The sequence below is a fragment of the Zeus faber genome (genome assembly GCF_960531495.2).
Source record: "Zeus faber genome assembly, chromosome: 9".
In the NCBI taxonomy this organism is placed as follows: domain Eukaryota; kingdom Metazoa; phylum Chordata; class Actinopteri; order Zeiformes; family Zeidae; genus Zeus; species Zeus faber.
This window is the reverse complement of record NC_137197.1, coordinates 32,278,447-32,303,296: the sequence shown is the minus strand read 5'-3', so window position 1 is coordinate 32,303,296 and position 24,850 is coordinate 32,278,447. Positions and strand designations below refer to the sequence as shown.

The window sequence follows — 24,850 nt, the reverse complement described above, 5'->3', positions numbered from 1 at the left end:
GAATAATTTTCTAGCATAGGCTTGGCAATAGTACGAGAGCAGGATGGTTGGCTGGTCAAATTACACACTAGACGATAAGAGCTCCCTTTGACGTCGGCAGCCATTTTGGGGGGCAGCTGATTGGCTTGCTTGTGTTCCATTTTCCTGTTAAGAGGCTGAAGAAAAGACTCTTTAAGGTCACTGGAGAGGCTAGGTCGCAGCTTGTCCAAATGCTGGATGTAATTGCTAAGGTGGATAGAGATGTTGAAATGAGGCTGTTTCGATGCTGTCGATCACCTGAATTATATTTCTAGTTATATTATTGCAAACCATCCCTTATTCAATTTCTGAACTAACTGCGGCCAACGCATTTTATTCTCTATTTGAGCACATTCTTTGTATCCTGCCTCTTGTACTTTTTTATATTGCACGTGCATGGGTCGCATGCATCCAGTTTTGCACAGTGTGCCATTTATTTTCTTGCTAAATCCTAATCTTTTGTCCTCTCCGGCCTCTGCTGGGTCCACCCTGTCTTAAGCGGATGGAAACAACTGCTTGAGTGTAAGTGCTTCGAGTTTATAAAGAGAAACGCTGCCACACGTCCCCAAGGTCAAACCCTAGGTTTGAGGCTGACCTTTTTTCTACCCCCTGGGAGAGACCAGGCTTTTATTTAAGCTCAATGTACCACAAATGTTGCTGCAAGACAGACAGAAATCTTGGGAAAGATGGTCTTTCTAATGTATGTAAAATAAGTATTGACTGTAGGTAATGGCAGGTCTTCTTTGTAATCTGCCAACAATTTTGTAGCAGCCTTTCAGTGGTGTCACCCCATCCCCTTATAGAGATCTGCTGAACTATTTCCCTTATGACCTTTCGTTGACTTGACTTCAGCACTTGCACTGTGGGTGTGCGTCCATGTGTTCTCTTTGTATGCATACACAGGCATATGTATGCGGACTCTTGTGTATGCCTGTTATGCCTGCCGGGGTTTAACCTGTACACAGGCTAAACCCAAAGCAGGTCCTTGATGCACTGGCTGATGAGGAATGAGGAAAAATGCAGAGACCACATTTCATTGGCCACCACCCCAAAAAGCATGTTTGTGTGTGTGTGTGTGTGTGTGTGTGTGTGTGTGTGTGTGTGTGTGTGTGTGTGTGTGTGTGTGTGTGTGTGTGTGTGTGTGTGTGTGTGTGTGTGCATCTTAATTCTTAATTCTTAATAATATGATATGAAATAATAATGTGAAAAAAAATAAAAGTTTAAAATATGTACACATCTATCCACAGAGTTACTATGGAGTAGCACTATGCTAACTAGTAGTAGTAAGCCCAATGTGGACAAATGGCAGTTACACAAAGGTAAGTAGGTACGGGTTGTAGCAGCGAATATTGTTGTAGCAATAATGTTCAATGGCATCACAACAGCATTACAGAAAGTGTCAAGCCAGTGATAGCAGCAGTAGTGATAATTCTAGAAGTATGGCTAACTATATAGTAAGTAAAGTATATTATCTACTATTAATAGTGATTTATACTACTGGGTGGTATGATAATAACCAAGTACATTATAATATAATAGTATGAAATAGACAATAGTATAAAATAACATATTACATAACAGTATTATAATATGATGATATGGTAATAATAAATATAGTATAATATGGTATAGCATAAAATAGTACAATGCAGAGTTAAAATTATATGTGGGTAAAATAAATCAGCAATAACATCAGCAGGTTGATGTTATTTCCATAAATATTATATATTTAAGTATGTATTTTAAGTAAATATTAATTTACTTAAAAGGTTTTGGTTGTGCAGGTTTCACCCTCTGTTTTTTTTGCTGGATGAACTGCAAATAAGTCTACCTCTTAAAAAAATAATGTGGTCAAAACACAGAACAATGTAGGTGAACAAGGTAGCTCAAAAAAGTGATTTTACCATCGGCAATGTCCCAAGAGAGGGTGATCAGGTAGGCACTGGTCTCCCATATGAGAACTGTACAGCTAAGAATCTGGAATTAAAATACGAGTATATAAAAATAAAAATAAGAGTATTTTTTTCAGAATGGCAAAAAAAATAACTGTATTAATGCAAGAAATGATGTAAAAACAGCCTGTACCAACTCACCGAGTTGTTATACGCTTAAAGCAGCAATATGTAACTGTTGGTATTTGGGTTTTGGCGCCCCTACAGTTTCTGAGTGCATTTTCACTTTTACACCAGTGTTGTAAAAATCGGTCCGGTGTCCGAAAATAATTTTGTTTCCTGGACAAATTTGAACCTTATCGGTCATGTTTCAATAAGTCTATGTTATATAATGTACACCTAGGATACAGCAGCCCTTGCACGGACCTCGCCGCTTCCCAGAGCCACAGAGAGAGCGTGGGGGGAGGGACAGGGGCGCCTGCTATCTGTGTAGGTACCAGATGTGCTCGGCCTCGCAGATCGACTTACACGTGCTAGTCAGAGGGGGAAACAAACCCCGTGGCGCAATGAGAGTGAGGGCCGCTGTGCCCCGGCTAAGGTGCGGGTGCCAGGCGCGCACCACTGGCCCGTCTCGCCCATGCCATCAGGGAAGTGGAGCGCGGCTATGTTTTGTATGAGCATTATTACCGGACATTTTGACCAACAAGTTTATTTAACTTTTTTTTTTTTTTTATTAATTTTGCCAGGCAAAAAAAATTATAATTACTGGGGCCAGCATCAAGCAAGTGCCATAAAGCATAACGCACTTTAGCCGCAGTGCGTTATGATTCAAGATTCAAGATTTTTATTTGTCACATACATATACATACTTCCATACATATATGCAGTGAAATGTAATTTAGTAAACATGAAAACTAATTTCATGCAGTAATGAAATGTAAAGCTTCTTCTTATGACACATTATATGTTCTTCAGCTTTTGCTCTTGTGAATGTAATTAGGCCCCATTTTATAAAGAATAAAAATAAAAGCGTAAGTACCGAGCATGAAGATGGAGACTGTGACTCGAACAGCGTGATCAGCAGGAGCTGTATCTGGCCCTTACCTTGGCCTAGCTCTGTTGCAGGTGAGTGATTTGACAGTCTGCGACAGAGGCCTGACGCCGTGCTGTCTGTCATGATTCACTCGAGTGCCCTTAACACCACCAGCAACCTCTTTCAGCTGAGTCCAGCCCTCCTGTCCAAAACCATAGGCTCTAGGCCCAACCAACACTCTGCTTGTCAGAGGATATCAGACCGCATTGTGCTCATGTCTGTGGTGTGTGTATACAGGGGTGGTGTGTGTCAGTATATTGCCGCGTGGTCCAAGTTAGGTATATAGTGTGTGTGTTTCTCTGTCTGTTCATTTTAATGTGCATTTGTCCTGTGTATTTTGAACTGTGTGTAAGCGTGTCTGTCGAGGTTAGGGGATTTCATTGGCATGCGGGGGGGGGGGGGGGGGGGGGGTTTACATGCTGAGAGGGAGGCCAGAGCTTGTACAATTATGCTGTTCCTGTCTCCCGTGCTGTTGCCCTACATTGGCATTTGTTTGCTTTGTGAAGTGCTTACCCGTGCACGAATGGTGTGGTGCCTTTTGGTGTAACTGGTTGCTCTTTTTGAATAACTCTCCTTATGTCGGTGAGTTCTTCTGATACATGAAGGATGAGGGTGGAAATGTTGTGAGAGCCCAAGCCTTCCTGATGCATGAATAGGATTTTGACTCAACATCCTTTGACCAATTTCTTTCAGCACATGAAATATCCATCCCTGCCTGTGAAAGCCGTCAGAGCTACACATGATCAAAATAACCTTATCTGTGACTCTGTTCTACCCATTTCAGTGGTATGTTTTTGGGATCAAATTTATATGTAGAAGCAAGGCTCATACTATGCCCCTGCAACATTTTTTTCTCCAGCTGTCAGGCAACCAACGGATTGCTCTAGGTCAGGAGTCAGTTAGGGACTCGGTCACCATTAGGTTACACTAATTCAAATCAGCCCACATAGAGTGTTAGCCTTATCCCAGCCTGCTGTTGGCGCCACTCTAAAACACGCTCTAATGAGAGGGAAACACAGCAGTTTGCGGTTCGGTTGATGTGTGTTCTTAGCGTGGGTTGTAGTACAAGGCAGAGATGAAGAGACCAGGAGTTCCGAGTTCCAAATTCGGGTCCACATTTCCATCTCTATCCCTTCTCCATTTTACCATTGGCGGTACACCAGACTTTTGCACAGGGAAACTACAGGCCCATATCCTACCTCACCAACATCGTTGTTGCAGTAGAAACCCTGCCTGTCAGACTGAGACAACCTTTCACCGCTTAGGGGAAACAGGCGCAACATAAATGCAAGACTCCCCGTCTTTCCCTGCTCCCAAGAAGGACCAGCCACTACACTCCAAAATGGCGGATAAATGTTTCTTGTATGCCAAAGCAGAAAACTTCTGGGTGGGCGTTCCAATACAACAAACAAAACCAAGCTCAACTAAAACCTGTTACCGAAAGTGGAACCAAATAACAAATTAAAGCAGCTGACCTTAATAACTATCGAAAAGAGGGGAATCAAATGTAAAAGGCCACTCACCCCATACTACTGCTAACTCTGCCAAACATAAATTATCCTTGAAATAGATATTTACCACAAAAAACTTTTTGCAATACTATATACAGCTAAGACTACAAAAACCCACGATCACTGGTCCTACTGGGAGCTGGGAAGGAGTGAGAGTGGAGGCCGAACTGCGGCTGCTGTCCTGAGAGAGAAACACAGCACAATAGAAATATACAACATTACATTGCATTACATTTAGCAGACGCTTTTATCCAAAGCGACTTACAATTATTCAAACACCGACGGACGCAGCCATTAGGAGCAATTAGGGGTTAAGTGTCTTGCTCAAGGACACTACAGCATGCTAGCAGGAGGAGCCTGGGATCGAACCAGCAACCTTTAGATTACTAGACGACCAGCTCTAACATAACTTAGAATTTTTTGGGGAAGCTAAGCTTGCCCTAGCCTCTTAAAATGCGCCAACGCATTCTACCCATACGTTTAGTTCATCACAAGTCTGACATTTTGCAATTTTTTCAACATTGCCGTGGTTTCCCTTTTGAGAAACCGGACTGTCCTTCACACTCAAGCAGACACCCTTTATTCACAGCACACAGTCTTAGTCTACAGTGAAAGTTCCAGCTAAACAGTTACAGTTACTGTCAAGGTCGAGTTACTATCAAGACCTCAGCGTGCGGTGAGCATTCAACACAACCTGCTGCCTCTGTCCAGAGCACTGCGATGCCATTAATGCCTGTTGCTCTCGGGACAGGAGAGTGGGTGTCCACGAGGGTGTGTTAAGCCTGGCTTTTCACAGTCCATCAGGATCATCTCCAGTCGATGTTAATGAGCTTTACGTCTAATGTGGGTTCAGCCATTCAGTAACACAGCTTTCTAAGAATTGTGCCGGAAAGAGGCAAAACATTCGCGATCACTTGTACAGCAAGTCACAGAAAATAACTCTTGAGAGGCTGTTATCATCGTTTTGCATACTTTTGGACTTCATTTGGACTATAATTTACATTATGGGACACCTAGATGTGTTTGAAATCCTTCATCTTTAATTCTCATCTTAGCTTTCCACTCGCTGACTTTCTGGTCTACCGTTGCACCTGCTCTCATCCCTCAGTTGGTCAATTGGATTGACTGTAAATGATCATTATATGGGGACACCCAACAAGGAGATTTTGGGTATAAACTCGTAAGTCCAGTTCAGGGCACCTGACCAGTGAATGTGCTACAGAATGTTATAGAATAGAATAGAATCAAACTTTATTTTCCACAGAAGTGAAAGTTTGCCCTTGGCTTCACAAGGTCGGCATAAACACTAAGGTTAAAATGATACAGCAAATAGACAACACAGTTAACAATATCATGTGTAGTGTACCGGAAATGTGTAGCATTGGGTCAGCCAAGTCTACCGCCACCTTGAGTGTCAGAGAAAAACAAATCAAAACCAAAAACCCCAAAAAGCAAATCATTTCTGGGAATCCTTTCCTACATCAGACATGGCCAAAGTAATGAGTTTTGTTGTTTGTTTGTGTGCACGTTTATTGTGTGTGTTGGTGTGTATGGCATAGGACTGTCAAGGGTTGGAATGTGACGTGAGAGCACTAATCAAAGCCAGCTGGGGCCGACAGTGAGATTAAAGTTTAAAAACACCAAGAACAATCAGCCGGGGATAAGAATAGCATCGTTACGGGGTTGCTGCCCATATCCCAGACTTCCCCTCTCAGGGGGAGCCATGGGGTAGGACACGGGCCGAGCTGGCACAGAACCACAGAACTCCAAGGACACATTAAGAAGTCCTTTGAATTTTGTTTGATCTCACCCCCCCACCTGCCATGTATAGTCCCACCACCACAAGAGACCCACGACACTCCACTTACCCACCAACCACTGCCACTCAAGGCCACTGGTGGGGGCGGACGTATATAGTATAGATGTGTGTGTGTTCTCTACACAGGGTTCCATGTTTTGATCGATGTGGGGAGATTGTTGTTGGACACTGGATTTGGCCGGCGTGTGTTTGTGCGTGCTTGAGACAGATTCTCTGTGTATTTTTTTTCCACTAAATGAAAATGAGTCTCAACGTCAGGGTTTATGTACACACATGTGTTTGTGTCCACTGGTGTTTATGCGAGATGGGAGAGAGCAAAAGAGCGAGAGGGAGAGAGATTGTAAGAGGATTATGGCCCGTTCACAGCTGAGAGTGCGGACCCGCCCCTTTTCTTCTCCCTGAGCCCCGGATTGGGTGATGAGGTATTTACTGGGCACCGTGTTGTAGCTTGTGTAGCGTGGAGCTTTTCGCTTATCGCTGCCAGATTGTATGATGGACGCTTGAGTAGAAAGAAAAAGTGAAATTTGCCTTGGCGTCCTCCAACACTCACCCCGTCACACATACACACATAGACCTGAAAACCCAGACCCCTTATCACCAGTGGTGACCCCCCTGTGCTTTCATAGTGATAGCATTTGCTGAACCCTGTATCTTGTGTTGACTTACTGTGTTGTTTGAAGTGAGGCTGGGTCTCTGTCGTCCCAGAACGGAGCCGTGCCTCTTGTTGGGAGTTCACGTCACCAAAGCAGTGTTTACTGTTGCTACGCTGTTCCCTTCCAAAAGACAACGCCATTTACACCTTGGAAATTGTGTTACCTTACCCAGCGATGTGGATCCCCAGAGGACCAGATACTCCAACATTAGAGAGGCAGGGGATTGCACGGGGTTGTGGGAGGGGGTATGAAAGGTTAAGACTTGTTGAATGTTTGGTAGGCGTTGGACAATGGGGGTGGATTATGCGGCGCTAGAAGGGGCCTTAAGGGCTTTACCCGGGTGTTCAGCAGCTACAATAACACCGTACACTGGTAGATCAAGACGGAACTTTAGGAGTTGGTAAAAATAAAAAGCACAAGTTCGGATCACGGTAGTTAGGTAGAGGACTGAACCAGTCCCGGCAAAGAGTATAGCCATTGACGTGTAAGATGGGAAGCCAGCAGTCCACAGAGGGCCTGTGATGAAGGACTAATAAACAGCTTTAGTAGCAAGCGGACCAACCTGCTTACCGCATGCCTTCCTGCTTACTGCAGTCTGGATATTGTGATTTGGAACTTTGTTGTCCATGACAATACCCCAGATGGTAACTATTTATATTAAGGAGCTTGTATTCAACGTTAGTTTATAGTCAATTAGGTCCTGATAAGATTCACATTAACATTATTATTGTGTTAATGAGACTATATAAGTGTTAATAATAGCATTTATTAGCAGTTAACTATGAACTTATTAACAGTTAACTATGCAATTGTTAACTGTTTTTATTATGTGTTAATAAGCCTATATAAATGTTAATAACTTCATTTATTACAGTTAATAGCATGTATTAGCAGTTTACTATGCACTTATTAACAGTTAGCAATGCTTTTATTATGTGTTAACAAGGGATGGCTTGATACCGCAACCTTGAGTATCTGCCGATACCAATACTTATCATATACGGATCTTTTTCCCTCTCTTACAACTAAGCTCTTAATAATACATTTGCCTGGATGCTCTTGGTTTAACCTAGCCAGCTAAAAAACATCATGCTCAAACTTTGAAACATGACTCAGTTATGCAGAATCAGAGTACCTACTGTATCTTCTCATTCAGCTTCTGGTCTTCTGTGACCTGAAACTCATATGTCTCTGTGGACGGGAAGATGGGAGATGTGAAATCTGTCGCTTCCACTGCTGTTCTAAACACACAATGCATTGCCAGCCGCAAAGACATTGGTCTGTCGATCAGTTAAACAAGTTCAATGTAAAATTTCCCTCGTCTCTCCTTAGGCTAGTGGCCATTGTCAAATTGACCTATGTGTCCTCTATGAAATTGTAACTGTGCTATAAAGCTCTCTTCTCCTTAAATTTTTCCATGAAATTGGTCAAGTTTAGTTACAAATTTACCTGTAACTTGTAGCTAAACTGGAAGCAATAATTATAAACTGTCCAAACGGCTTTGAGAAGCTCTGCTTGAGGTCTGAGCTCTGGGGTGTGAACCCCATTGCATTGAGATGCAGTTATATTGATTCTCACAGATCCAACTCAAAGTAACTAATACCCAAGTAACCAGTTTAGTTTAGTTACTCGGGCTGTTATTTGGAGAATTGCTTTGATGAAATCTTTGTACTGGAGATAATATCTTATGAAAGTAACAGTACTTTTACATTAAAATATGTCTTTGGAGTACTCTACTCACCTCCAGCCAGGTGACTGCTAATCTAACATTTTTTCAACTGTATACACATTTGTACTCGAAAGGATACATTTCTTCATGTGTGCATTCTGCAACAGACTGTGTGAAAGCACAGTCTGTTGAGTTTCAACAGTGTATGATTTGATTGTGTGTGCATGGGCATACTGCTCAACTGCAAATGGAGTGAAACTATTTTCATCCCTGACATCCTCTCCACAGCAGGATTTATACCACCACTGGTTCAGTTGTGCCGGCGGCTCTGCTGCCACACAGTGTAGGGAATTAAAAAAGGAGGGGGGTGGACAGCAGGCACACTGACAGTGCATGTCAGCTAGGACAACAGAGCGACTCTGTTAGGGTTGCTTGGACGCCCACTCAGACACACTTTTCCATGGCCAAGTATACCAGGACCACCACCACCCTATCATAAATAGCATATTAACACTCTAAGGATGACTTTTAGCCTCCAGATAAATTGAACTGTAAACACAGTCTTAACCCATCTTATGTTCTTCCACACTTCAATAGTGGTGAAACGACTCTAAAAAATGTTTCCTGTGTTAAATTTGATGGCTTCGTCGACAGTAACATTTTAATATTTATGTTAACACAGTACACCACTGCAATACAAAGATTTATAAGTCAGACTTATAAGTCTTATAAGTCTGTTTTGACCTTCCAGTTAATTGTAATCTAATGAAAGTATCATTAAAACATTTATGGTATCCATGAATTAGAGTAAAGATATATATTTCTTTCCCTTGCTCATTTTGTATTGTGATAGCACGCTGGATGACGTCAAGAGAAAGACAGCTGGACTGTTATGGAGGATCGAACATTAGTATGGGTTAATGTTTTTGTTTGTGACCCTCAAGAATCATAGCTGCTACTACTGTAAGTGGGCCAAAATGATCTGATTAGTTTTACGGGCCGACAAATTCATTAGGAGCTGGATTCCGTCCACAGGCCTCAAGTCTGACTTATGTTGTATGTCACCCATAGCATGTTCGGTGTTAGTGGTGTGTCTTTTGGAGGAATATATCTTGACACTGTCACATAAATATAATAGACATGATGGCTGCCGGCATCATATCCATTTCAAGCACTCGCACAGCCAAACAGAAAAGCATCAAGCAATCCAACATGACCTCGAGCATTTTATCTCGCCAACATTGGTGGATGAATTGGTGGAACTCTTATTATATTTTTCTTCGCAGTATATTTGTCATGTATGACCCTGTGGAGACACAGGAGGTCACAATGTCAAGCTCTGCCCCCTGTTTCACTCCTCACTGTGGAAAATGAAGATGTCTGGGGGTTTCCTGATGCACACTCTGAGCTTACAATCCATAAACTTTCCTACTGTAAACATTAAAGGGCCTACACAAAGTGCCTTGAAGGTGCACTGTCACAGTTCTCCTCCAAGCTATTTGATAACAATTCAAAGTAATAACAGCTCAAAGCATACTGTATGTTCTATGCCATAAACCACTTCCTAAGGCCACAGTAATTTTCATTGTAAGCAGTTTAGGCCACTGCGTGGCCGTATAACATCATTGACTTTTCCAGAGCTGTGGTCAGCAACCTTCACTATCTGACCAACTTGTTTCTCTGGGTCCACCAACCACTGACCTACTGCTTATGACAGGGATAGGCAACTATGTGCCAAGAGGCTTTTCATTCCAAACCACGACTATGGCAGCTTATTTCAATGATTAGCACACCTTCAGCAAGAGAGCGAGGAGATAATCACTGAAATCCGTAGCACATGGTTGCCTATCCCTGGTTTAGGGGCTCACAGCCTTTCTGTTTTACTGGTCAGGTGGAGTGACTTTTAGAAAAAAAATCACAAAATAGGGTTAGATTTAGGGTTAGGCTCAGCCTTAGTTGTTACCTTTAAGCTTCGCCTTAGTACCTTACTTAAGTCATACACCCTGTTCTCTGACCCTGATCGCCAAACTTGCCAATATCTCCCTTCAGGTTAATAGTGTTCAATATTCTGACAAGGTTCCTGTGAACTGTCTTCTTGATGTCAACTGCTATTTTTTCAGAAAGCCCACTCCAGACCCAAAAGTCAAATTGACCAAAATAATTGTGTTGTTGCTCAAAACAGAATAACCCCAAAAAGAAATTCCATTCAGTTTTCCATTTCGTCCATACCAGTAAAGCAGTTCTGGCCAGGCTAATGCTGCATTCACATGGAAAACGGCGTAGCAAGCACGCTGTAGCAAGGGGGAGCTACGACCTCTAAATGAAACAAGCGTGACGATGTGTTGGTGGTGTACAAAGACTGAAATTAAATATATTAAACTAACTTATGTAGTGTATGTTATATATAAGAATTTTAGGAACGTGTGTAGCTAAAAAAATGCACCTCACTATTAATATTTTATTGCAAACTTAAATTAATGTTAAATTCCCTATAATGTCATTCAGTTCATTTCCAACATGGACAGTGAAAGGAGAAATGTACTTGCTGTATCTTGTGTACCTTAAGTCTTAAGTTCCTTAAATTAACTCTGTTAAATGTGCAGTTGGTTAACTTTACACAAGCCGACTATAAAGCATCATATTCATCTCCAAGCAGGTTTCACAATGGATAATTTTCATTGTGGATATATTCATGGATATTCTATGCAGCTTCGGGAGAGAGCGCATCTATAGAGATCTGTTTCCTGGTTGTAATCAGTGATCTGTTAACTGATTGATCAATAGCTGATCACCTGGTATCCACTGGTAATTGAAGCCCTTTTTTATTATTAATTATTCATATTTTATTTTATAATTATACAAGTAATAACCTGGAGCTACAACTTTATCACCGGATCAACCACCCCATGCGAGAAAACCATGTCCAAATCCTCAATCTGATTCCTCTCTACAAACACCAAACAGCCTCCATGCAATTAATAAATAGAAAAAAATAACTTTTATATAAATCCACGGTTTTTATTTAAGCCATTTAAGGGTATTATTCCTGAGAAAACAGTATATACCGGGTCCGTCACTGAAGTGCAAAACTCTGGAAGCCGCAGCAGACGTGCAGTAGAGCTGTGTAACATCCAGCTGTAATTCCGTCGTGGAGGATGGCAAAAAGTTAAATATTTTAACTTTGACAGCAAATTCCATGTACCGTTGCTGGTGTTCTCTGCTGGCCTGCTGTCATGCTCTGGTCCACAAACATGACTTCCAGTTTGTAAGTACCATAATCCATGTGAATGCAGAATTAGAAATGACCTACTGTTGACAGCTGATGCTGGCTCCCCTTTCCTCTTGGTGCTGGACCTGAATACTGTGCTATTTTGCATGTATTTAAACGAGGTATTATTTATACATTTGGCACAAAATTGGCCCCTTACTATGCAAATGAGCCTCATTGCAAAAAACCTCCAATTCACAAACACTGGCGCTAATAGCCACACGCAGTTAGAGTGAATTTATTACTGTCTTCAGAGAGCTGGTGCAATTTAATCACATTTATAAGGGGTGTCACACCCAGACTTTTCAGTGATATGTAAATAGTATTTTGACATTATTATTATAATTAAAATTACTGTCACGGCATCCGAAGGTAGAGATGCCTTGAACGGGACTGACGAGACAGTCCGTGGTGGTTTTCCAAACGCACTCCAAAAGCACTTATTTATTGTACATATAAGGCGTTACAAACGTTGGCAAATTTGGTTTCATAATTCTTATTAAACTCAAAAGCTATCAAAAAAACAACTAAAAGTTATAGGGAATAGCGATTGTCAAAATTGGCATTGAACCACAGATGGCATTGAACCTGCAGGACCATGGACAGCTCCGCTCAAACCCATTTTTATACGAGAAAAAAAAATAGAAAAGTATGGTTATATTATATATGGAAGAGTATTAGAAATAGCCCTGTGTTTCAAGAATAAAGTCGGAATTCCGGTGTGGGGGGAGGCCGGCACTGAAAAAAATTAACTTTGTGGTAGAGTAAAATATATAAAATTAACTGACATAATTTCTATAGTGTAATATTAAGATTCAGTGAGAACTATAATCTTTTATTTTAAATTTTAAATATATACACATTGTATTCATGTTATAAATGACTTGTGTGGGAAGAGTTATTATAGTCATCATCATCATCATAATATTTAAATGTTTTATAGTCACTGCACATGAACCTAAAAATACAAAGTAAATCTTAATCTAAAATTAGAGCATGTTTGAATCTGCCTATCTCCGTGGATCAGATACAAAACAAGGACAAATTGCACTCAGCAAAAAAACGTTATGGACGTGTTTGCTGTAGCATGTCATTATCACAATATCTTTTGTGAATCAGACGCTACGACAGCGCAGACAGCAAGCGCAATTGATGTGCAATTCATGGCGCTATTAGCGGACCAGGGACTCCTTGTTGAGGATGTCTTCCTTGTCCTTGTCTTATTTTGCCAGGTGCATTTACATGTACAAGGAATATGTCATGGTGATTATTATTCTCTATTGGGACCTCATGGGATATCAAGGAACCCATATCAAAACTTTTGACCATCTACAAGACATCTAAAAATTCTGCCCAGCTCTCATTGATTCAGAATCTCTAGCAGGAGTTCCCAAAGCTCTGGTGTACAAATCTGTGCTATCAGCCTCCTTGTGCAAATGAGGAACATGCTGAAATTGATTCAAGATTGAAGATTTAAGATGTGTATTTGTCACATACATATACATACGATCGTACATATATGCAGCGAAATGTCGTAAACTAACTGAACTAACTGATTCATAAAACGTAACGCAGTTAGTAAATACAATAATATAAAATAAAATAAAATAAGAGTGCGTGTTTTATAAGAACACGGTCTTTAAGTAGCCAGTCTCTTCAAATTTAAATATAAAATCTTCGCTCACACACCAACCAATACATTCATGGACATTTTCGATATCATATCACCCAACAAACCCAAATCTGCAACCTCCACCAACCAATAATCTGTCCCTCCAGCGCCCCGCTACCAAGCTCTGCATAGGGGAAGATGCAGCATTTAGCCAACCTATTGAAGACACAACGGACTCAACAGGTTTTTTTCAAAAGGTGTATAAAGCATATTTGTGGTTTTGTATATGAATATTCCTCTGTAGCACTTTTTAACTGAACATATTGTGCTTTTTACTACAAGTTGAGCAGCGGGTTGTTTTTGCCTGGATGCAGAGTAGGTCATCACAGTGCTTTGTTACAAAGCGACCATATGAAGTGTCAGCCACCTATGATCAGGTTGAAAAACAAAGATGCCCGTATCTAACCTCTTTTCAAGATTCTGGGCTTCCCTTCCTAATCACTCTGAGATTTAATCCTCTCCATACTGGTGGTATGGTACTTGAAGGACAAAGCAGGTAGAGCAACAGGGAGAAGCTGCACATTTTAAACGTGGAAGTATGTGCAGGTCTTGCTGTGCCTGATTTTCATATTGTACAGTGATTTACTAGTATACATGAATATTTCATCCCAGGTTCCTTGGTGGAAATGCCGGTGTAAATACAGTTTGACTCAAAATTGTGTGTGCTAAAACTCACCTCTTGCTTTTGTTTGCCTCTCTCTCTCACTCTCTCTCTCTCTCTCTCTCTCTCTCTCTCTCTCTCTCTCTCCCTCCCTGCCCACCTCAGAGCTGCAGAGGGAGGGCAGCATAGAGACGCTCAGCAACAGCTCAGGCTCCACTAGCGGCAGCATCCCACGCAACTTCGAGGGCTACCGCTCCACGCTGCCCACCAACGAGAGCCAGCCACTCAGCCTCTTCCCCTCAGCCTTCCCCTAGAAGAAATTTAGGAAGTGCCTAACCCCCGGCCACAAACAAGCCCCACCAATTCACCCCCCGTCCCCACAGGACTCCATCCCGACAACTCCACCTGCCAGCCCACCCTTCCTTCCCCACAGACTGACCGATCGACAACAACAATAAAGCATCATCACATAATGGCAGCAACTTTACAAGAGAACATCCCTCCGCTCATTATCTAGTTGTGAGAGCGACAAAGACACAATTGCCGAATGGCTGAGAAACTGTATTTGAGAGCGATTTTAATGTGCCCCCAGCAGTGCTTTGGATCTTGATCTTGACCCCACACCCCCCTTGTCTTCAATCAAATTCATTTAGGAAACACACTGCTAATTTTCTGATGTAATGAAGATCCATCTCAATTTTCATCTTCAGGTAATAAGTTGCTTGCAGGCCCATGTCACACAGCCGAACTTCTGCATTTGTGTATATTAGCTAAATTCCTCCTATAGACCCTACCCTGTGTCTTTCCACACACCTCTATCATTCTTTCCCTTTCATGAGTTTGCCTGTCAGCTTTTGGGTTTATGACAAGAACACAGATCTGCGATGCACTGTTAATCCCCATTCCTTTGTAATACATTCCGGCCTTTTTTTTTTTATACATTCATAATTTACTGAGACATTAAAGCAGACTTCAAAGCCAGGAAAGTCAAAGGTTCAAAAAGGTTAGATTTACCAAAATACTTTTTTTTTCTTTTTAAGACAGGGTCAAAAGTTGTCAAATTAAAATGTCATCATTATGTATCTCTGAGTGACGATGGACAGACGCTGTCCTCCGATGCATGTCTTTGCCTGGTCTTTGGACAATGGAACTGACGAACGGAGCACAAATGTGTGCTTCGTAACATGTGTTTATCGCTGACTGTAATAATTGACTTGTAACATAGCAAGCAAAATAAAAGTTTACTAAATCAAAATATGGTTTGAGGTTTTTTTTTATTAACTAACTGTCTAGTGTGAATTGATTTTGAAACTGAACACTGGGTTTTATTCAGCACAGATATAAGAAGAGAACGTTTCTCAATTCTAAATAAATGGGGCACACACACACACAGATGGGAGCTGTTTCCTCATTTAATGTCTCATTTATTTTAATCGTAACCATGTAAGTTTGTGAATTTTGCATCACAGATGATGTACTGGGCATTTTCAAACCTTCAATAACCCCCCTTCAATAGCATTAATGTAGTTATTGTATACATTTTTCCCTGCATATTTTAATAGTTTCAATAATTGGATGCCCAAATTTGAACATGCACCAATCGTGAGTAAGCAGTTTTTAAAAATAATAAAGAAAACCATGGATGTATAAATATACACTTTCTCAGTAAAATAAACAAGTTGTTCAAATTCTATGTGTCCACATGTCATTAAAATAAGTAATTTTAAAGACCCCATAAACCTAACCTTATCCAACCTCATGTCTCCATATTTGTAATTCCATGTAATTGAAATGTACAGTGTGGAAATGTTTTAGTGATAAGGAGGAGAAAAAATAGGCACATTTTTCTTTGGAACCATTTATTCGCCGGATTTCTTCCATTATTCCATTAAACTAACAATGGAGAAGTATTGTGGAAATTGACAGTGACAGCGAAACGCTCCCTGATCTTGAAGGGCCACAATTGTGAAATCAGTTTTTCCCCCCTTAATATCCATTCATTCACAGTGTTTACACGGCAGCATAGAACGCATAAGGTGTCATTAAAAATATAAATGGATAATTGACACTCAAGAAAGAGGAGTTTAAGTACAAAAACAGTTAACCAGCCATATAAATATGTCAAAAGTCAAGTCTATTTTTTTTCCCTGGAGGAAAGAACAGCAAAGTTCCTCTGGAGCAGGGAGTGGGGTTGCTGGACTGCCTGGCACTCTTTTATCTTACCTATGAAGGTATAAGGCAACAAAAAGAAAAAAGGAAGACCATCAGTAATAGCATAGTAATAGTAGTAGTAGTGGCTCAGTTCAGATCAGAAAATACACAATAAACACACTTAATAACATATTTACTACACACACTGCATTCCCATTTAGTCATTTAACAGAGGTTCTACCTTTTCTGCACTTAACAGACAAAGCCATAATCACTGAGGTAGAGGAAAGGTGTGTGTGTGTGTGTGTGTGTGTGTGTGTGTGTGTGTGTGTGTGTGTGTGTGTGTGTGTGTGTGTGTGGGTGTGCGCGCGTGTGCGTGTGTGTGTGTGTGTGTGTGTGTGTGTGTGTGTGTGCGTGGGTGTGCGCGCGTGTGCGTGTGTGTGTGTGTGTGTGTGTGTGTGTGTGTGTGTGTGTGCGTGGGTGTGCGCGCGTGTGCGTGTGTGTGTGTGCGTGTGTGTGTGTGCGTGTGTGTGTGTGTGTGTGTATGTGTGAAAAGTAAAATACCCTCGTAAATATCTGCGTTTCCCAAAAAGATAGATACGCTTTAGGCATTTAATTAAGTGCCGATGTGTGTCTTTAATGTTCCGCGGGGCCCTAAGCGCTTGCAATTGATTCAATGGGTTAAACTTTTCCTTTCTTTATTCGTAGTACCGAACGTTGCTTAAAATAGCTTGGACATCAAAAAAGACTGACAGATTTGATTTGTATTTTTTTTTCCTTATTTTGTGTATGACGAAATAGTGACACCATCTTCATTCGTTCTCGTAAACATAATAACATAACCTAACATAAAACATAGCACCGCACCACTTCATGGTCAGCCTCATTTTAATATTATTATTATTTTATGTAAAAATATTATGCTTTTTAATGTTTAAATGTACATTTCGAGTTGCTGTCGACATTATAAATTATAAAATATTATCTCTCAAATAATCGATTTGTTTACAGACCCTATACAAAGCCTACCAATACGTAGGTAACGGGAACCTGTCGATTAAGAAATCCATTACCGGCGATTGCCAGTGCGGATAAATCGGTTTATATATTAAAATGAAAGTTTTTATATTATTTCAACATTTTTAAATGGTGCAGGACTATTTCACTGCATATCCGTCTATTGTTAAAAGATGGAAGCACTGGTCGACGCAGTGGCAACGAATAATAAAAAAGATAATTACGCATGCGCGTTTAAAAAAATAATATAACGTTTTTGTAAAAAAAAAACATTATAAATTAAAAAAAAAAAGTAGAGAATAGTATTTCCTCCATGTGCAAGGGAGGTAAGAATGTCTAAACTATTCAACGGAAAACAACTCTTAAATCACGTGTCGCTAATCACGTAAGTGTGTATCAGGCTGCAAACCGATAATTGATCTCCACGCGATTCGTGACGGCGATGAGAAGTCGTGACGGTTCACGTGACGTCACGACCTGCCTCAAATCCGCCTAGTTGCTGCGTCATCACACCGATTCAATCAACGTTTGGCGCGAGGACGCATGGAGGTGCTAAATTATGATCGTTATCCAACAAAAACATGACCTTAATAAAATGTAATTAAAGCATATTTACATTAGAATGATTATTAATAATACGTTTTCAATGCTTAATTAATCCATAATTATTTGATCCGTTCCCAAATGCAAGGAATTCCGTGAAGTTTTACTACAGGCCTACTTGGTAATTTAATTGGATATGGAACTTCGTCTTTTGCTTAAGGCGGAGGAATACTGTAAGGGATAAAAACTCAACAATTCAGCATTTTCTTTTTTTTAATAAACCCTCCGGCCTTACCTTGTAAACCTTCCTTCTTTGGGCAAATGTCAAATGTTGGCTAATGCATGGTGGTGTGGTCCTTATTCTGTCTCCCACCTATCGGGATGGTGGAGTCAAGTGAGAGGGAAACGGGTCCACCTGTCGTGCCGCAGAGTTTCCAGATGGGCCCCCAGGGAACACACGCAAAACGGGCACGGCAGGGAGTCCGTCGGGCGGCTTGGGTGCGTTGGGGGGCATGCCACAGTTTGGGGAACTGTCACAGAAAACACACTGGGAGACTCTGAAAAAAGAAATGTGATAAATATTTTGTGATTCCTACATATACACACTGACACTACACGTGTAAAGGCCTCCATCCATATCCAAGCATCCATCCGCATAGGCATGTTGTTCTTATAATAATAATAATAATAATAATAATAACAATAATAATAATAATAATAATAATAATAATAATAATAATAATAATAATAATAATAATATTATTATAATACCCCTAATAAATGAATTACTTATGAGAGGGCCGGGGGGTGGGGACTTTTATGCTGTCACTCTTTTTGTCAAGGGTGCCTTTGAATTCCCCAGGGGTCCCTCTAGCGCCCCCGCCCGTTGGGCAGGACTTGCCAAACAGACGCTCTTTGGTGTGTGCGTTGGCGTGGGTGGCGTGCGCGCGCGAGCAGCTCAAAGATAAGACGTAGTCTGACGTAGGAGCAAACAGGCTTTTGTTAAGACGTGGGATACGATGGGAAAGCATTTCATTCATACCGGGAGGGGGGTGGGGGGGGCAGGTGTGAGCACCGGGAAGTTGACGGAACAGCACTAGTCAAAAAAAAGGATGAATACAATAAAGGTATTGAAAAAGTGTAATAAAGATCAAATGAAATATTTTATTATATTTAGTTGTTATTTTGGTACAGGAGTAGCGGAGAAGCGCGGCCGCGTGAGAAAAGCTGTTGTGCTTCTAATCAATCAGCCCCCGCGAGAGCCGATCGGAGTGGACGGCGGGTCAATGAGACACCACGAGCACAGAGACGAGCACATTATGCCCGAAGGGGGGGGGGGGGTCAACGAGAAAGGGGATTAAGACCCCCCCCCCCCCCCCCCCCACTCCGGATTTAATGAGAAGGGGTGGGGGGTGGGGGGGGGGGGGCGAGAGAGAGAGAGAGAGAGAGAGTAGACAAGGGGAGGAAAGCGAGAATGAAATTGCGATGGGGAGGACGAGGGAGGGGGGGGGAGGGAGGAGGAGGAGGGGGGGGGGAGGGAGGAGGAGGAGGGGGGGGGGGGGAGGAGGAGGAGGAGGAGGAGGAGGAGGGGGAGGGGGGGTGGGGGGGGGAGGAGGGGGGAGGAGCGGGGGGCTTCTTGCTGTGGGGGTTGTGAGCTGGGGGGGGGGGGGGGGTGTACATGTGACAGGGGGGAAATATGAGGGACTCTGACAGGTCTTAAACGGTCTGGCGCCAAGGCCTCAGTCTACCCGCTAAATATAGCTGGAGAGATGATGCGGAGAGATGGGAAGAGACGATGGAGAGATGAAAGAAAGGGAGGAGAGTTAACAATGTCGGGGGAACAGGGGGGGCGCGACAATACCGGATTCTAGAGGCAAAATGTGGCTCTAAACTGTCTAGTTGTGCTGTAATTACTCCGGCTCTGACGCGTATAACTTATATGGGTCGCGTCTTTTTTTGGACGCAGCAAGAACACAGGGTTTACGCGCCGAATCGTACTGTTTATGCTATGCTGTGTATTTGTACATTATTTTCATGTAGATGTCACACATGGCGCCCTTGTGCTTGGCAGCCCATACATATTGGACAAACAAACAGAAAAATGGGCCCTCGATTCCATACGCATTCTCGGTCACGGACCCCATTTGATTTGAGACCAAAATTCCATACACCGTGGTTTGCGAGATGAGAGTGGAACTGTGATCAAAAAAAACATCATTGTAAATTCTCCAATGGCGCCCGCGCCTTGAAAATGAAATAATGGCGAAGATACAGAAGATTATTAGTCACTTTGCAGGGGACCCTGTGGGACCTCATGATGGGCCCCGGAGGGTCCCTACGTTGAGAATCACAGATATACGCTGGTACCACTGCACTTACGCGCTGTTAATTGACGACCATTATAACCGTGTTATACGTTGTTCACACACTTGTTGTTGTTGTTATTATTATTATTATTATTATTATTATATTATGAATTACAATCTGATTTTATTTTTCTAGACCTGTATGAGATGAACTTTTCTCTCTCTTTGTGTGTGTGTGTGTTAACATGCACGTTTTACTCACGCGAAAGGGCTCCGACGTATCCGTCAGGCAAGGCGCACATTCCGAAGTTGCGCGGTGTGACGTCATTAATCAACCCGGGAGTCTATTAAACACATGTCCATTCATTATCCAGTCTGTTAATGCCTTTTCTTCTCGTTTTGAGTCAGTGGTGCGAACTTAATGACGTTTAAATCCCGCCACGTTGGGGAGGAGAGGAATTAAGCTCTGTTTACGTGTAACGTTTAAGATACAGAATAAATAAATGGGGAGTAATTGCGCAAATGCGTTGTTGACACAATTAGCAAGCTGAGTGTTCACAGAGGGAAAAGCGTCAGCCCGTGTGCGGCTGATCCGTTTTCTACCCCAAATGCTCCGAGTTCCGAATCTGACAAGAGGCCTGGAAATGTTAAGAAAATTGTTCTGCGGACGAGGTACTGTAGACAGATCAAACCCACCGAGTTGCTTGTACATCACACCTTACCGTGTTCCAATCGAATAAAGAAAAATTTTAAATAAAAAAAAAACAAGAATAAAACACATAATTATAAAATGTCACATTTTAAAAAGCCAAATGAACACCAAACGTTCGTGTTTATTGATTGATTGGTTTACTTATTTGTCTGCCTGTCTGCCTGTCTGTCTGTCTGGCTGTCTGTTTGTTTTACTTTTGCAAGGCAAGTAATCAATTTAACTCGGAAAAAGTATTTTCCTAAGGCCATTGCGCACAGAAATTAGGCAATTTTCGCTGTGACCTCTTGTATATCCAGTACCATTTATACTCTAGATACAAATAATAATAATAATAATAATAATAATAATAATTATTATTATTATTATAATCATATACTAGGACAAATTTATCCTATGATTGTGCTGTAGGACCTACACAGCACCCAAGAAACCCCGGATCGTATAGGCCTACTCACCTTCCTCCCTGACTTCACCTGTTCAGTTGGTGTAAGGACGGACAGTGCGGCCGTGCAGGCCTTACACACACATACGGTAACATTTCGCGACTCTATAATAGACATCATTTATTTTATTTTATTTTTACATCCGTTTTTTGCACTTCGACACCATATTTGGCCCCTTGAACATTTTTCATGTTAAAATTAGGCCTAACGCCAAATTAACCTGTCATTGAGTCACATGTGCACTTGTTCATCTTTAACGTGCGTCAATATACTTCTAAGGTGCGTTGCTCGTTTTATTTATTTATTTATTTATTTGTTTTTTGGGGGGTGGTTCAAATAATATACTGTTGGTTGTTTGATAAATGGAAAAAAACACTGGCTGGCAGTCATTGGATCAACTTCCAAAATGGTTTTAATTTGTTCGACCTGTATTTGGTATGAGATTTTCCATATTTTTTCAGTTAAAATGTAATTTCTTCATTTCAATTTGGGATCTATTTTTTTTATTAACTTAAACCTTTTTCGTGTTTTTGTTCTTTTTGCCTATTTTTCCACGGTGCAGGCTTTCGCATGGGGCATGGGGCTGGGTGGAGCCACTCAAGAGTTAATAGCAGATAACGCAGTTGTACTTCTACAACGGTGTCATTTGCTGATGTTTCACGGTTTTTGTTGCGTAAAGCCATGATGTCGGACGAGAACCGGATCCAAGTTAGGCGCAAAGGGAGGCAGGCGGGGATTCACTTCTGACGAATCGGACCCCAAGGGCGATGAAATTGCGAGGAGGATTGAAGGGGTGCTACCGAGGGAGGGGCGGCGGGGGGAGGTATTTTGAAGGTAAATAGGAAGTGACAAGAGACTTGTTCTTATGTTGTGGTGCGTCGGGCCGACTGGCGCCAAGCGGCTCTTTAACAAACGGGATCCAGAATGAATCGAGGGCCCCTAGAAATGGAGAACAGAGAGCAGCCACGGTCCCACACAAACACAACACCTCCCCTCTGGTGCTTGAGGGTCCTACGATGTCTTTTACGACATAGGCGATAGGCTGCATACCGCAGAAGCGACTTGCAGTTTACAGGTTAATAAATCCAAGAAATACACTAAAGTTCTACGGTGACGACTCGTCCATATTTAAAAGGATCGAGGCTTTTCATAACCCGTAACATTATCACGCAATAAAAAAAAAACAGTCGCGTGCTAGTTATTAAAATGCAGTGCGATTTAATCACGGTCGTATACAAGGAAGTGTTGTGTGCATCGGAATAGAGAAGCACTCACCGCTGGGACTTTGTCTCTCTGAAATGCACTCATCTGTTTTCGTTTCCTCGCCGCATCTGCATCTGGGTTCTGGGTTTTTTTCTGGGAATGACCCGGGGCTGCGGAGCCCGTTTAAAGTGGCAATGTCCGGTTTTATTGGGTGCTGCCCTTTTCCATCAAGTCGTTGGAGCGGCGAGTCGGGGGGGGGGGGGGGGGGGCAGATGCATATAGTCTAGGCTGTGGGATTCAATTCACAGGGAAAAAACCTCGCAAAACAAAGGCAGCCTGGTCGAAGCGCGATACCGCTTAAGCGTAAAAAAAAAGAAAAAAGAAATAATTGCATATTCAAATAATAACACGTCAGTTGCGCGCAGTTGCCGTTTAAACTAATATATATATATGTAAAAAATAAATATATATATATATACACATACACGCACACACCGCGAAAGCCTAAAAATAATTTTAAATAAAAAAGTCTAAATATAAAAAACGTATAGGATACGACTATTGGTCTTAGCCTATGGCCGTGGATTGCACTAATTTTTATGCGACAATAACCTACTGTGGCTTAACGGCGTGATCCATTCTGAGACGGAGTCAGTGGGACGGGTTGGTTTTTCTGGAGGCGAGGGAGCTCTCCATCGAACGTTGTAAAATCACAAGCCGAGCGAGGTGACGTCTCCGCCGGCCAGGAATCGAGGGGCTGACCCGGTGCTTGGCTTGGAAATGGGGGTGGGATTTCCCGATCTTCCCTGTCATTGGTTAATATTTTATCCTGTTGACATGTTTTCTTACCGCTAATGCTTCCGACACCTTCTTGTCCACCCCCCACCCCCTCTCTCTCCTAGGGTCTGTCCGGAGCTGTCAAAACCACGCCTATGGAGGCCCACAATTGGTCCGGGAAGCGTAAAATCAGCAATCAAAGGGGCTTGGTTCGTTAGTGTTGGGATCGAGGCAGGAAGGACATGCGAGATAGTCACAGTTCCACGGCGAACGGGGCAACATCTCACCACCAAGTCTCTCCGCGAGCGCAGTGCGGACCGATCGCGCCAGCCTTCCGAGAGACGGAGCTCATTTTCCGAACGCGGCCGGCCGAGGCGCACCGCAGAGCCCGGTCACTGTTCTCCACAGGCGGCTCGCCGAGCGCACTTTCGTCGGGATTTTTTTTCTCCTCTTTTTTTCTTCCACTATAAGGGACTTGGCGGAGGCATCCGACGAAGATCACGCCAGATCGTCCGGCGATTTCTCCTCTCCCCGTGAATTTATCACACGTTATATTTGGGACTGCGTTGTACATCACCCAATCCCGTGCGTCTTAGAAAGCAATTCGGGAAGCGGATCCACACCGGTGTGGGTGGTGTGCGCGTCTGTGTGTGTGGTGTGGGGGGGGGGGTACCACTGAATATTATTTCACTTCGAAATTGTTTTGGATGCACCGATGAGAGATCCAGTTTTCACAGGGACTGCCATGGCTTATCACCCTTTCCACGCTCACCGGCCGACCGACTTCCCCATGTCATCATTCCTAGCGGCTGCGCAGCCCTCCTTCTTCCCGGCGCTTGCGCTGCCTCCCGGCGTGATGACCAAGCCGATCCCGGATCATACGCTCGCCGCGGCGGCCGAGGCTGGGCTTCACCCGGCGTTGAGCCACCACCACCAAGCCGCCCACCTTCGCAGTTTGAAGACGTTGGAGCCGGAGGAAGAGGTGGACGACGACCCGAAAGTCACACTGGAAGCCAAGGACCTTTGGGACCAATTTCATAAACTAGGAACGGAGATGGTTATTACCAAATCCGGAAGGTAAGACTGTCGCATGATAACTTTGTTATTATAGCCTTATTCCCTTAACGCCAAAACAAGCCCTTCATTCCAGAGAGTGGGGTTTGCGAAATTATTCGTTTTTTTAGGGTAAATAGTGAAATGGTAGCATCTTCATAAGGCCCACAATCGTCCAGGCCTCGATAAGGAGTTTTTTTTTTAAATTATTATTAAACATTATTACGTAAAAAAAACACCACAATATAACTAATTGGGGTATTAGTAAATTCGTTTTAGCCCAGATGACTTCCACATTTTATTATCGTAATATTAAAACATCAAAAGTCCTTTGACGTTGTTATGGTTGTGTGATTTCAGGTTAGAATATAGTGACGAATTAAGCTTTGTCCATTTACTCAGTGAAACCCTACAGCTGAAGGAAAGGGGCTCATAATTAGGACGTGGGT

General features: G+C 42.4%; 2 protein-coding genes and 1 long non-coding RNA gene across 5 annotated transcripts in view; 2 read left to right on the top strand and 1 right to left on the bottom strand.

Annotated features, from left to right (window-relative positions):
• Positions 1–15,445, top strand: part of bcas3 (BCAS3 microtubule associated cell migration factor) — a 320,419-nt gene extending 304,974 nt beyond the window's left edge. For all 3 annotated transcript variants that reach the window (XM_080006287.1, XM_080006291.1, XM_080006288.1), the window contains one exon: positions 14,362–15,445. In XM_080006287.1, the coding sequence (XP_079862413.1) occupies positions 14,362–14,510 (149 nt within the window). In that variant the 3' untranslated portion in view covers positions 14,511–15,445. The remainder of the gene's footprint in view (positions 1–14,361) is intronic.
• Positions 15,446–15,941: 496 nt separating this feature from the next.
• LOC307235420 lies at positions 15,942–23,256 on the bottom strand. The gene is made up of 4 exons (XR_013844340.1): positions 22,644–23,256; positions 20,476–20,557; positions 18,203–18,464; positions 15,942–16,419 (listed from the first exon to the last, which is right to left on the bottom strand). It is a non-coding gene; the product is annotated as an uncharacterized lncRNA (long non-coding RNA).
• A 363-nt stretch (positions 23,257–23,619) lies between these two features.
• tbx2b (T-box transcription factor 2b) overlaps positions 23,620–24,850 on the top strand; it is a 9,213-nt gene continuing 7,982 nt past the window's right edge. Inside the window, exon 1 of the mRNA XM_080006303.1 lies at positions 23,620–24,425. Coding sequence (XP_079862429.1) covers positions 24,064–24,425 — 362 coding nt within the window. The 5' untranslated portion in view covers positions 23,620–24,063. The remainder of the gene's footprint in view (positions 24,426–24,850) is intronic.